Source organism: Scedosporium apiospermum, assembly GCF_000732125.1.
Source record: "Scedosporium apiospermum strain IHEM 14462 chromosome Unknown SEQ_SAPIO_0176, whole genome shotgun sequence".
NCBI classification, from domain to species: domain Eukaryota; kingdom Fungi; phylum Ascomycota; class Sordariomycetes; order Microascales; family Microascaceae; genus Scedosporium; species Scedosporium apiospermum.
In genome coordinates, this window is record NW_015971877.1 from 1,380,833 (window position 1) to 1,393,986 (window position 13,154).

Below are 13,154 nucleotides of genomic sequence, written 5' to 3' on the forward strand. Positions count from 1 at the left end.
TTGGGAAACGCCTCGGATAATTTTTTTCATATTCTATTTATGGAAGAGGATGAAGAAAGTTTTGGGAAAAGTCGGGGGCATGTAACCTGGTTCCTGGATACGACATAATATTGCTTTTTCTTCTTATGGGCATTTTCTTGCCTTTTTTTTTTTTTTTTTTTTTTTTTTTTTTTGGAGGTGGATGACCTTTTGCGTTTCGACGGCTGGGGAGCGGGGAGGTGGGTGGTTAGCCTGGTCGGAAGAGCATGGGAAATGGAATGCTGGTCTGCAGGGGGACCTAGAGAGGACACATCATGCCATCGGAACGGGCCTAAAGGCGTGGTCGATGTGCCTTGGATATCATTTAGAAAGGTGCTACGGGAATTCAAGAGTCGAGAGAACAAAGAAAAACAGTAAGAAGAAAAGCATATGGAAAGATTATAACATTGAAGCATTAAAAAAAGTCTATGATGCTTTGGTCCCGTATCTCACGACTCTTTCTTTTGTATATACCCCGTAAAACAAAGTGTAAAGTGTTCCGGTTCTCATCACGCCACGCTTGTAAACGTTGATTCCTTCATCATCATGATAAACAAAAACCAAAGTAGTACAGGATTTTTCATCGTTTCCCATTCATCCCCTCCTCGATTCGGCTCATCGAGGTTTCCGCGCATATATTGTGTGCAATGGCAAATACGCATGAAACGTCGCATCAGCCACGGCCCTCCTCACCTCGACAAGGAACATCTCCACCTGCACAGTTGTCCACCCCAGGCCGTGGACAAAAGGTTTCCTCGCCAGCCCCTTTAAACCGTCGAGGATGACCGTCTTGAGAAGGTCGCCGCAGTAAGCTAGCTCGGGCCGTTTAGGCCACACACCTATGGGGCACTTGAGGGAGTGGGGGGAGATGTTCTCAAAGCCGGCGTGGGCGAGGTCGTCTTGAATATGGGTGATAGCGTGGAGGTCGGAACCAAGGGCGTGTAGGCCGTTGGAGAGGTGGTAGTAGAAGTCGCGGAGCCGGTAGGTTGTTTCTGGAGTAAGAGATGAGTCGTCGGATTGTGGGTCGTAGTGTAGTTCCTGGATCTCAAGGTAGCCGCCGGGTTTAAGGTGTCTTTAGAGTTTCCCTCAGAGTAAGCAATCTAAAGAGATAGAGTGTTGAGGGTTCCTCGATTGAGATAGAAAGGGCGAAACTCACTTATACGCCCTCTCTATTAATTGCTGGCGGTTCTTTATCGAGAAGAGTGTATGTCGGATGTGGATGTAGTCAAAGTGGTCGTCGGGATAGTCCCAGCCGTTCTCATGCTCAACATCATCAACGACGAATTGGACATTGGGCGGCACCAGCTCAGGCTGTATAGGAGAGAGATCCAGTCCAAGGAAGGATGAATTCGGGTATAAGTCGGCCACTAATAGACACGCGAATATGAGCATCTTAAGACACCAAAGTTGAGACTTTGGCTGAAAGCAGTGTGCGCGGGATCAAGATTGGGTCGACTCTGGAAGGGATGATGTCTAAGACATGGTAGGAATGCGCTTGTCTGCATCCGCCCCTTCGGGCCCGTCGCCGTCACACGTTCGGAGAAAAAGCCGCGTAAGGGGAGAGACTTACATTCTGTACACCAGACGCCAGTTCCCGTTCCTGAAAAATTTTGTAGGTTAGTCTCGGCGTTCTCGTATTGGAAGAATCTCAACATCTGCATCTTGACTATTTCATGGGTAGAAGGAAAGCATTCCAAATCATTGAAATGTGACTTAATTTTCATCGGCAAGAGCTTTAAAGCAATAAGAAGAGCAACAATAAAAACAAAAGAATAAACTTAGACTCACCTAAATCCAATACCTCGGCACCAGATTCTAACATATCCTCTACCGGCGCGAAAAATGCTTTACCCTCACACAAGGCAAGCGTCATGACATGGCGCATCTCGTCGCACTGCTGCTCGACTTCGTCGTTGGGGAACGGGTATTTGCCAGCATGGTAGGCGTGGTACCGGAGACCACCTTCCATGACATGTTCAAGTATACTTTCTGTGAGACTCCTCGTCTCGATGGTGGCGTGGTAGGTTTCCGAGTCGGAAGATCCGTCACTGGACCGCGGAGCGCGGCCCTCGGACGGCATGGTTGGGTGCGGAGGTTGTGGTTGGCAAGTGGGAATGCTCTAGGACTAGTCGTTGTGTCTGTGATGGTGGAGGTGGATGATAAGGTCTCGGAATCGGAATGGCTAAGGAGTGGTGAGGGTATAATGGTGTAGAGCAGCATGCGGACAGATCAGTTTATAATTTGAGGGAAGTTGGAAAGGACCTTGGTTGGAACTTGTCAAGCAAGATTGGGAATTGAGCGGCTGCTTGCCCAGTTTTTGAGGGCAAATGAGTCTGGAGTGACGATGCCGTGGAAAGAATGCGTTTCTGGGCCAGACCAAACAGGGTAACCTCCAAGATGTTATTTTCTTCTTCTTAAGTTTTGCTTTCTTCTTTTCTTCGGGAACGAGGCACGGAAGGCAAGGAAGAAGAAGGAGGGTAGGAAGGGAGTAGGAAGGGATAGTCTAAGGAATGAAGCCAAGACCAAAGATTGGAAGATTGGAAGATTAGAAGAAGACTACTTTGTGGGTGGAAGGCAAAATCCACCTGGGCCCAGCAGTCTGGGAAGACGGAACGGGTGGAGATATTTGTAGAACACACACCACCACCACCACTCCTCCTCCTCCACCACCTCACGTCAACTGGCACGGGAAGAAATTAGTGCGGCAGATGAAAGGAAAAGCAGCACTAGGGCAAAATACTCCCGCAAGGGTGTGAGGTGGGTCTCTCATCAAGCCATGGCACCCATGATGAGACTTGGCTTGGACGGGAGGAAATGGGGAGTGGATGAAGTAATAGAAGTATGTAAACCACATACAGTAGTTCGCGGCGTCTCGGGAGTGGACCAGTGGCTCGGGCTGGATCTCCATGGACGAGGTCGGCCTGTGGAAGAGGGTGTCGTTGAAGTTGGGGCCGGAGCGCTCACCTATTGATGGAGGTAAGTGCTCGCCTGGAGGGGTGAGACAAAAAGCAAGGGGGGGAGGTTCGCCTTTTCCTTCTTTTCTTTTCTTCTTCTTTTTGTTTTCCTTTCCCTTTTTTTCCCCCCTGGGTCTTTGCTCTTTTATTTCCCTTAATGGCCGCGGTTGTGGACGGGAGGAGTGGGAAGGAAGTGGAGTGAGGTGTGATGCGTGAGAGGGGAAAACTATTATTGCTATTATTACACACAGAGGGGACAAGGAAGAGGAGACTTGTCTCCGAGAGATAGGGAGGAGAACATGCCCATGTTCGCATTTCTCTAATCCTCTAACCATATGCAGAAACAGGTGTCCCCATGTCCCGACAGCCTGGTCCCATGCAAAGTGGAGGGACAGGAGAGGGGAGAAGGACAAAGAAGAAAAAAAGTTTGGGAGTGGTGGTGCGAAGATGGCAGTATTGGAGATTGCGTGGGTTAGCGGTAGCAGAAACGGGTTAGGAGCGGAATGGTTGTGCAGTGTAGTAGATTGCTACCCTGGTCGAGGCGGACATGGACAGTAAGAGGAGAAGCAAGCGAAGTGTGGATGCTGGTGAGGAGAATGCATGAAGAGAGGGGGAGGAGAAGGGGGGGAGGGAGGACGACAAGATGACGCCCGTTTGTCTCTGAAAAGCTCATTCCGGCCTTGGTTTGAATTTGTGTCTGGTCCTACGTTTATGCGCGCGCAGCTTTCGTGATGGATCAATATGCTCTTGGTGTTTCGGCAGCAATTTTTTCATCTCTTTTTTCGCCATCTTTTGTGGAGGACTTTTGATAGAGCGACGGACGAGGAAGCAGCCAAGGGGCCAACGCCATTCCTCTGGACGTCTGGACCCGAGGATCTGGGTCCTCACGAAACGTTTCAACTTAGCACTGTGAAGGGAAGAGACTGGACCAGACTGGCGGTAAGCTGGCGAGGATACTTCTTCGAGGACTTCTTCGAGAGCGCACCGCCCAGTCGGGGAGGAAATCGAGGCGGAGAGAAACATGGATGGGGGGTACCTTCCCGCCTGTACGAAGTAGCGGGGAGTCCAGGGTCGCCGAGCCGGTACATCGCATGTACGAATTGTTGAGGTTCCTGAGTTGAGTGAGTCGAGTCAGGTGCGAACGCACTGGCATTCTGGGCACGAACCACCAAACGCAAGTAGTCGTGTACACTACCGAGGTACTTCGTACAGCGCAGCGTCCCTGGATGGACGAAGTACAATTGCACTGCCCATCAAGACAAAACAACCAAGCGCCCGTTATGCAATATGCACTGCTGGGGGGTTGGAGCGCAGTTTTACGAAGCATTGAGGACGACAATTGATATCAATGTAGTATCAAATCGCCAAGAATTTATTGTGACATTCGAAGTCGTGATGCTCAACTGTACGTAATACTTTGTAGGGACAGTTGCCGGGATTGGCACCAAGAAGTCAAGTACTTCGTACCCAATGCCTGGTTCAACCATGTTCAGCCCAAGTACATCGTACTCGGAGCTGTACGAAGTAGCTACATCAAGTGCCACATTCACATGCGCAGCGTAATCTACGAGATGCCCAGAGAGTACCTGCCTCATCCTTCGTTACTTCACTCACTATACACAGATACACTTTCGCCAGCTCTCGTACCTCGTACTAATGGTTCAAGGTGCAACTGCCAAAATCCAACCCAAACTGTCGGGTAGGGTACGTACTTCTTACTCGACGAACAAACAACAAAGTTCACCACCCACACCTCTGTGCCTTCCAACTTCATACCTGTGTTGTGTGCTTGTGCCTCGCGCTTTCCTGAATCTGCCCTCTCGGTCCCAACACCCAGATTCGTCGTAGTTCGAGTCGTTCGTTCCATCAATTTTGTTGTCAGGTGCCCGCCGATCCTGCAGCGGGCGTTAGCGCCTCCATGCCACCTCAAGTACGAACAAGTATCTGCACCAACTCCATCGCTGTTGCAGCATTCCCGAGCTTCAAGTCCACTAGGAACATGAAGAGTACAGCCTAGCAACATGCACACGTACGTGAAAACGGGGGCACCACACCCCATCATGGACAAAAGTTCTTTCCCCCCCGCAGCTGCCGTATATATTCTCTCCTTTTCCCGATGGCTACAATTGCACATCTCGAAAGGCTCCAGAGACTCTGGGCCCCAGGCTCCGGCCCGGTTACTCCCATCATGCCACCAGTAATCGGAAGCCAGGGCATTTCACATAAACTTGGCAAGGGGTCAACGGGACGCCTTGCGCAGGGGAGTTTATGACGCGCGTTATGGTGGGAATCAATGGTATGTCGTCGGTGCTAATGGTAATTTACGATGCACGAAGTATTACATTTGATCTTACATTTGATCTTGGTATTGCTCTGATTACCTCGTGGAGGAAAGATTGCGATCCCGTTCCCGCCTGCATAATTTCTGTCTCCGTCGTCGCAGGGAATTGCACCGAGCCGGACCACTCGCGACCACTCACAACCACTCACGACCACCCACACCTGGCCAACACCAGGCCACCAAATTTCAGGTCGCGTCCGCCTGGGGGCGTCCTGGTACGATATGGGCTAGCCAGGCCGTACCTGGACGGCCGAGCGCTGGCTACGCGTTGCATCGCCCAACAAGCAATGAGCCGAGCTGAGACTGAATCGCATGTCGGGGTCACGGAAGAGGTTAGTTAAATAACATTGAAGTAGTGTAAAATAACCCTTTAAAATATTAATCTCCATAAGCAAAACTAGCGATAATTGAAAACCAACGGAAGAGGCATGACTTGAGAAGCAGGGGCTGTTCCTCAATATCCTCTACTACAAACAAACGCAGGCGCCAACACCAGGGCTGCTCGAGTTCGCGAACTAATGTTCGCTCCGATTGCTGAGAATGGCATAAGTCCGACGGGATGGGTTCCTTGGAGCACGGAGTGCTAATTCTCCCGAATCGGAACTTTACTTCACGGAGCGCGGGATGAGAACCAAGAGCCTAGAGCCTGGGAATTGGCAAAAAGCGACGACTTTCATATGGCCTGCCAGGCGCAATCGGACTAAGACGGGATGCGAACCAGATTCGCGGTACCCAGGATTTTGCGGCACTTGGCCTGGCATAGGACTAATTGGATGCGACGAGTCAGAGAGTGAGAAATCCGCCCGACGAGATACTTCACGAGAGAATAACCGTCTTCCACTTCAATTCGACACACAAACTCCTTTGCTAATTCAAGAACGACCAACGCCATGCTACAAGCTAGTGTATATCTTTTGATGCTTCAGGCTCTGTGAAGGGAAAGGATATGCATTCAGCCAAGCAAGAAGAGTCTTGGAAGCTGTGGCATCTTGCCCTGACGTGGTGGAGCCCCCACCCATCCCATCCTCTCTCACAAGTATGCCGCTCAAAATGCACCCAACCGAATACGGAGGCTGGTGGCTGGGGTCTCGTCCAGGTGATATTGATATTTCTGGCGGTTCGACGCAGATTCAGTTCTTGAGAAGACCAACATTTGAGAAGTATGAGCGGATTCTTGGCATTATTTTTCGTCCCTCTGTCACACTGCTTCACTTTGCATTCTCCCGTGTCGGAGAGCGCTTCTCTAACCTTGCTTCATCCATCCATGGAGCAAACGGGCATCGTTCCGGCAGATAAATCCGGCCCACTATGACTGGCAGTTCCAATCACCGGTCAAGATTGGACCTATCCTACGAGGTACGAAGTATAAGTGTACTTCGTACGACGTCCGGAATCCCTGTCTGGACCAACCCCTTGGGACAACCATCACATCACACAACGCATCGCATCACAGCCCTGGACCTGTTCCCTGGGATTACCGCACGGAGAAGGCCCTCTTGCGCCGCGCGCACACGATCCTCCCCCCGTTTTCAATACCGAGGGCGCAGTAGGGTTACCACCGGCCTTAAAAATTTTTTCTCTTTTGTTCTTTCTTTCAGGTATGTCGGCATGCGAAGCGACATTGAAGTGACAGCGATAAAGCCCCAAGTATAGGTAGTATTACCGAGTGCTGCGGGCGAACATGAGAGTCAAGAAGGAAGGCTGATTTGCTCGTCTCCGATGGCAATGACTCGCACTGGAAGTTTATGCGATGCGACTGATTCCTCTCGCACACAATTTTTAACGTGCTCTTCTCTATTATGCATTTGTTTCCCTCACCCAATGACCATTCTTGAAACACCTCGACTCTACACTGCCGTCCTTCACACTGCGTACACTACACTACTCTCCACATACCCCTCCACCTCTCCTGCAGCATCTCGGATGATGCGTGCGCTTTTAATTTAATGCTGAATCCTTCGTTCGGACACTCCGCCCGACAAGTCTCAGGCAGCGGAATTGAGAAACGGCTCCCGGTGTGGTGTGTGAAGCGCTTCATCTTTGTCTTGGAATAGACTGGTCTACCCGAAAGCACAGTCACAGCCCGGGGTGGTCAGGCCAGGTCAGACCAGGCCAGGCAGGCAATGCAAGTACTCCGACCCAAACTCCCGGGTCCTTTACAAGAGACCGGCCCAGGTCAGGTTCTTTGTCCCGAAAAAAGTCCTTCTTGCGAGGTACGAAGGTAATAGTGTACACTACGAAGTACACTAGTCCGGTTCCCTGCAGGCGGGTAGGGCCTGGATCTGTTTCAGTCCCCAATTTCCCCTTTTACCTTCATGTCCTCTTTTCCTCCCACCTGCTTCTTCATCCTTTGCCCCGTCCACTTTCACCGATCCCAGCCGATTCTGCTACTCCCACTCACCCGGACCCACCCGCCGGACCCTTTCCCCGATCAGGATTCGTTAAGATGATCTTACCACATTTCGCGCTTGCTTGAAATAGGGGGTGTGGTGGTGAGTGGTGCAGAAAGTGCTAGGACGCTATTCCCATTTTGAGACCAAAAGACCCGCCAGTCTGGGTCCGCTAGTGCCCAGTTCCCAGTTCCAAGTTCCGCGTTTCCCTCCACCTCCCGCTTCTAACGGCTTGACCATCAGACCAACCAAGCCTGGAGAGAACACAAACCTGGTGAAAAAAAAAAAAAAAAAGGCAGTCACCGCCTCTGGGACGAACTTCGTGCGAAGTACTTCGTATCATGCTGTAGCCCATTGACTCGCGACCCTTCATTACACTAGTGACAGGATAGGAATGGAAGAGACCCAATCTTGTTTAGGTGGCGCCAAAGTTTCTGCAGATCCAAGACCTCGGGTCGTGCAGAGGCAAGACTCTGTTCAGACCTCGCTCGGTCCCACTGGCTGCATTCTGGCCTCATCATCTGCGGAGACCCAAGTAAAAAAGAACGCGTTCACAACTTCGCAATCCTATTGGCCCCATCCACCAGCCTTTTTCTCTGACTGACTCCTTTTGCCTTCATCTCACCAGTCACGCATCCTCCTATTGCAACGCGCTGTGAGCTCGTGCTTTTGAACGGCTTCTTGTGAGAGGAGGAAAGAAATAATGAAACGGAAGAAACCAATCCGGCAACATGACAACGGTCACACCCGTTCTAGCTTCTTGCATGTCGCACAATCTAGATGGGATTGCCTCTCCATCCTAATTTACATGACATCATGTCTCGTCGTCCAACCACTTCATAGATGGGATCGGTCAAACGCCAGAGTCGTCGAGCTCCGACAAATTAATTCCCCGTCATCACATATCCAGACCCACAAGGTTTGCAATAGCAAATAAAAGAAAAGAGAGCCGTCATGTTTAGCAATGGACGATGGCGTTCTTTCCCCCGAAAACCGATTCGTCATATTCCCCCCCCCCCTTTCTGAGATCACCCTAATTCTACGGCCAGGAACCGACCAAACTTTCCGGACGCTGGTTGTATAGTTTACATTGTGGGCCCTGCTTGAAGGATTCATTCCTATTCTTCCTTGTCTTCCGAACCCCGGGGAGATTCCTATTAGTGTTAATTTCCCCACTAGCAAGGCATTTCACGGACCGGGGAAGACACCAGGCCAGGTTGTTAACCTATCGGTCATTCTCATCGGCTTCTGGGATAGGCCTGTCTTTTTCTTCGACGTCTTCCCAGAGCTCCGTTGGTACCAGATATGGGCCGATTTTCGCGATTTGATATATCCCCCTCTCGTGGGGGCCTTTAATAGACGTCGTCTTTTGCCTCGGAGTGGACAGACTTTCTATCATCTCTCATTTTTGGAGGGCAGGGGATGTCCCTGCGCAGGATTATAACGAGTCCACCGACCTGGCCTGTGTTATTCACACTTGCCTGCCGAAGGGAATCAATCGCTTTTATTGGGCACGTCTGCTGATACTTATATAGAAACCCTCCTTCTCCAGAGTGCAATCCTCCCCGGTCCTGTCGGAATGTTACCAGCTCGTAGCATTTGCTCCGCCCTTGATATGGCAGGGCGGCATTTGCTCAGCGACTGTAGAGTAGAACGTTCCAGTCATGTTTCTGGAATTTGGCACGCCAACGATATAAGTCTGGTTCTGTCCCCGCCTTCACAGGGAGGCATTCCTTGATCTTAATATGAGTATCCTGGACCCCGAGTCCCAGAGATGAGAGTCTGTAGTATGCCTCGGCACACGACTTGGGTCCAGGGAACGATGCAAGCGAGCGTTACTTGCATTAGAGAGATGGGGTCAAACTCGAACCTTTGCCAGGAACCCGTCTTGTTTGCGGTTGACTCTTGTTGATCATCTGGGTGATGACATCCTTCTCGTACGGGCCGATATTTCTTGGGCCGTTTCCGGTCTTTGTGCTTGGGATGGGAGAAAGGGACTCTTTCCACTACTGCTACATATTTCGGGTCTGTCACGTTAAAATAAGATTCGAACGGAGTAATACCGAAAATGATAAAATGACAGATTACTTCTCTCCCAAGAAGCTCACCTCCTAGTTTGCCATATCCTTCCGGAGGACAGGCAAACAAGGAAACATGGATCCCTCGTATATAAAATCGATCGCTCCGAATCTGCCTCTCTTCCTCTCTTCTCGGATGGCTCGGGACTTCTGTTCCAGCATATCGGAAGATTCCCTCCGCCGCCCTGATCAAATCAACTATTCTCATCGTCTTCGTTGCACTCTACCATTGTTCGGGATTCGCCGAGCCTCACTTCTTCATCTCCTTGAGATGGCGTAAGCACCGATGAGAGTGAGAACCGGTGTAGATCCTTTCTTCCGTGGTCGCTACGCCCGAGGTTTCTACTCCTGGAAAGTCTAAGGACTCCAGATTTGCATCCGGACTTTTTACTCGTATTGGTCTACTACGACCGGGGGGCGAATGTCCTTGAAGGCCTTCATTTTTGGAGGGCAGAATCGAATCGTGGTCGTCATTAAACGACAAATGTCGAGCGCTAACACCGCCATCGTACATCGAAAGGTGCACGAAGCAGGGGTGTGAGATTCTATAGACGTTCCGTCGGACATTCGGCCATTCCCGCATGCCATCGCCCGCGCTTCCCCCATCGCCCACAAGTCTTGCACTTAGGGAAGGAATTCTCCCTTCTTTCTAGAAAGATGCTGCACTTTCTGCCAGTAGGATCAAAAAATGCGTCTCAGAGATTGGAAATGATCTCCCCTTCTTATTTAGTGTCTCGAGGAGTCAGACAGGGAGTTTCACTCCTGCGAGAAGCCAAAAGGTCCCCAGTCGTAGGCCATGTCGACGGCTCACGATCCTGCCTCTGAATCGGTTATGTGCGACCGACGTTTGCGTCAGGGTAGCTGTGTCTTGGGCTTGTTATTGTACCGCTTTCGATATCAGACCTGCGACTCATTCAAATGGAAATAGGAAGCCACAGCAAGGCTGAACGGCCCGCGGATGACTGAACAATGGGGATGGCGCTGAGAGCACCAGCACGAATTTCCGATGCCGCCCTCATAGCCTTTACACAGTAAATACTTGGGTAAAAGCAAACCAACTAATGCCTTCCAAAATGGCTCGGTGCCATATGGGACGTTACCACTAGCTGCCCCAAAATTACCCTCATATCGAGTAGCTTGTAGGCCAAGAAACCTCTAGCAAGCAGGGAACAGTCTTTCACAGCTCCATTGCTTTCCCGATAGGAGTGAGAGTGACTTGGATAAGTTTGATAGCAGTCTTGCGATTATGGGCTCTTCAGGCTACACTTTACTGGACTTGTGGATCGAGGGATCTCTTCCCAACACCCCTTAGAAGTTTCCCTTTGGATCCCTAAATCTATCTCGGATACCTTAGAAGGAGAACGTGCCCGAAAAGCGTAGAGGCCAACACCTAACAGATGAAGCCACCTATGGCAATGCTGGAGACCAAAGCGAGATGCCAGTGTACTGGTTCCCGAACCCTTCGCCTCTCGGTAATGGAGAGCGCCTCTGTATACGTCCGGAATCCGTCAAAGGCTTTACCAATCCTCAGTAACCTTTGGTAATGACCAACTCATAGGTAACTCGTGGCGAAGGCCGCAAGGGGCGGACAGGCGCGCACGAGCGCACACGAGCATTGCCCACTCCCCCCCTGGCGAGGTCATCCGTCGCTTCTCGAGAGGAAGGACATGCATGACCGACATGTATGTTCCCTCAAAACAGTAGCCAAAATGACTCGCGCACCAAAAGAGCTGATGACAAAGTTTCTACTGGTAGTGAGTCTTAAAATGGGACTCGCCGTACGTTAAACGATCGAGCAGACCGAAGTCAAAAATAGACTCTCCTCAAGGGAACCTTGGTAAACCCTTTTCAGACGAGACTAATGCTGCTCACTGCATGGGTGCTAGAGTGAGTTTGCGCGAAATAATCCGACGTCGGGATGTTCGCCAACTGAACTCTAGGCATATTGTAAGGTAGCCTTGTATCAAATCGAAACAACGATGGCTGGTTGGCGTATCTCGCCCTTCCGACCCTTCACCACGGCGGCATTAACCAATGTCGTCCCTTCGGCACCGCATTTCCTCCCCCAATAAGATAGAAGCCCACGGAACTTTTCGAACATAAGAAGACATGCCATATGGAACACAGCCAATGGCCCTTTATCCCCCGCGATCACACCATCATATGCTTCTTGGATGCCATCATACACAATGTGCTCCACTCCATGCCCAGGATGGATATGGCCAAACACGGCCAGCCGCGGCCGAGCCCGCCAGATTTCTCTGAGCAACTGCGGACATCCCTTTCCTCCGTCATCCAAATGCCCCTTCGGAGGCCCATGGGTGAGCAGAATGTCGACATCGTTAGGTACCGTCCCCGACCAGACAGCCCGGATGTCCGGGTACTGGAAAGCGAAAGTGCCGCAGAGCTGTGTCCACGGCGACCCGTACACCGTGAGTGACCGCCCGTTAGGAAAACCAAGCCGAGCAGAGGTATTATTCAAGTAGATAACGTCCCCCCAGTCCAAATCAGCCCGCGATGTGCCCTCGCCCTCGCTGATACGGTCCGGAAAACGATCCACGTACGTAGGATCTAGGAGCCTGTCGTGATTGCCCGCAACGACGACTCTATGCCTGTGAGGCAGGCTCTTGATCCAGTCGAGCTGCGCCTGCAGTTCATCAAAGGATCCGCTGTTGGTCAGGTCGCCGGCGTGCAGGAGGAGGTCGCCGTCGGGGACCTCCGGCTGGGTCGTGTGCGTGTCGGATATGCAGACGACCGAGATGGCGAGGGAGGTGGAGGGTGTTTGGGGTGACGCGACATGAGTTCTCTGGGAGTAGAGATATTGCGCTAGGAAAGTGGTTGGGTTTTGCTTGAATCGCTGCCAAGGGGTTAATACTGGCGGGAGCCAGGTAGGACGTCGTTCGGCTGCCGTCGTCGCGGCCATGTCGGTCAGCTCGATGTGTATTCAATTGCTTAACATTGATATTCGGGCAGAATCAGCAATGCCGGCAGCCGGTATAGACGCTCTCTGCATTTCCTGATGGCTTTTGGTAGAGTCTAAGTTTAACCTTGCTCAGAGACATAATGCGAGGGGCAACGGAATTGAAACTTGCTGGTGATACCGCGCTTGGGTGTGATTCTTATTGGACAACTCTTTCCGCGCAGCCGTCTCCATCGGCGTTGGTCTCAAGTGTGCTAGTCTTCGTAATTCAACCTTGAATCGAACGTACTATACACCACGATGTTTGTAATATCAGTTGAGCGATCTAATCTCGCGGATGGCCTATGATGGTCGGAGTCTCTCCAGTACACGCCTGGAGTTACAGATCCGACGAGCGTAGTCTTACTACCTCTAAGAAACATCCTCATTACCATTGCCACTTCCCAGAGATGT

At 51.1% G+C, this 13,154-nt stretch overlaps 1 protein-coding gene and 1 pseudogene across 1 annotated transcript; both read right to left on the minus strand.

Moving 5' to 3' along the window:
• Positions 1–633: 633 nt before the first annotated feature.
• On the minus strand, positions 634–2,098 carry SAPIO_CDS10918 (uncharacterized protein; the record flags this gene model as incomplete). The annotated part of the gene is made up of 4 exons (XM_016784451.1): positions 634–1,090; positions 1,175–1,385; positions 1,589–1,618; positions 1,807–2,098. 4 exons carry the CDS (start codon positions 2,096–2,098, stop codon positions 634–636), a joined length of 990 nt encoding a protein of 329 aa, XP_016638665.1.
• A 9,646-nt stretch (positions 2,099–11,744) lies between these two features.
• SAPIO_CDS10919 lies at positions 11,745–12,704 on the minus strand (annotated as a pseudogene; the record flags this gene model as incomplete).
• Positions 12,705–13,154: the final 450 nt, after the last annotated feature.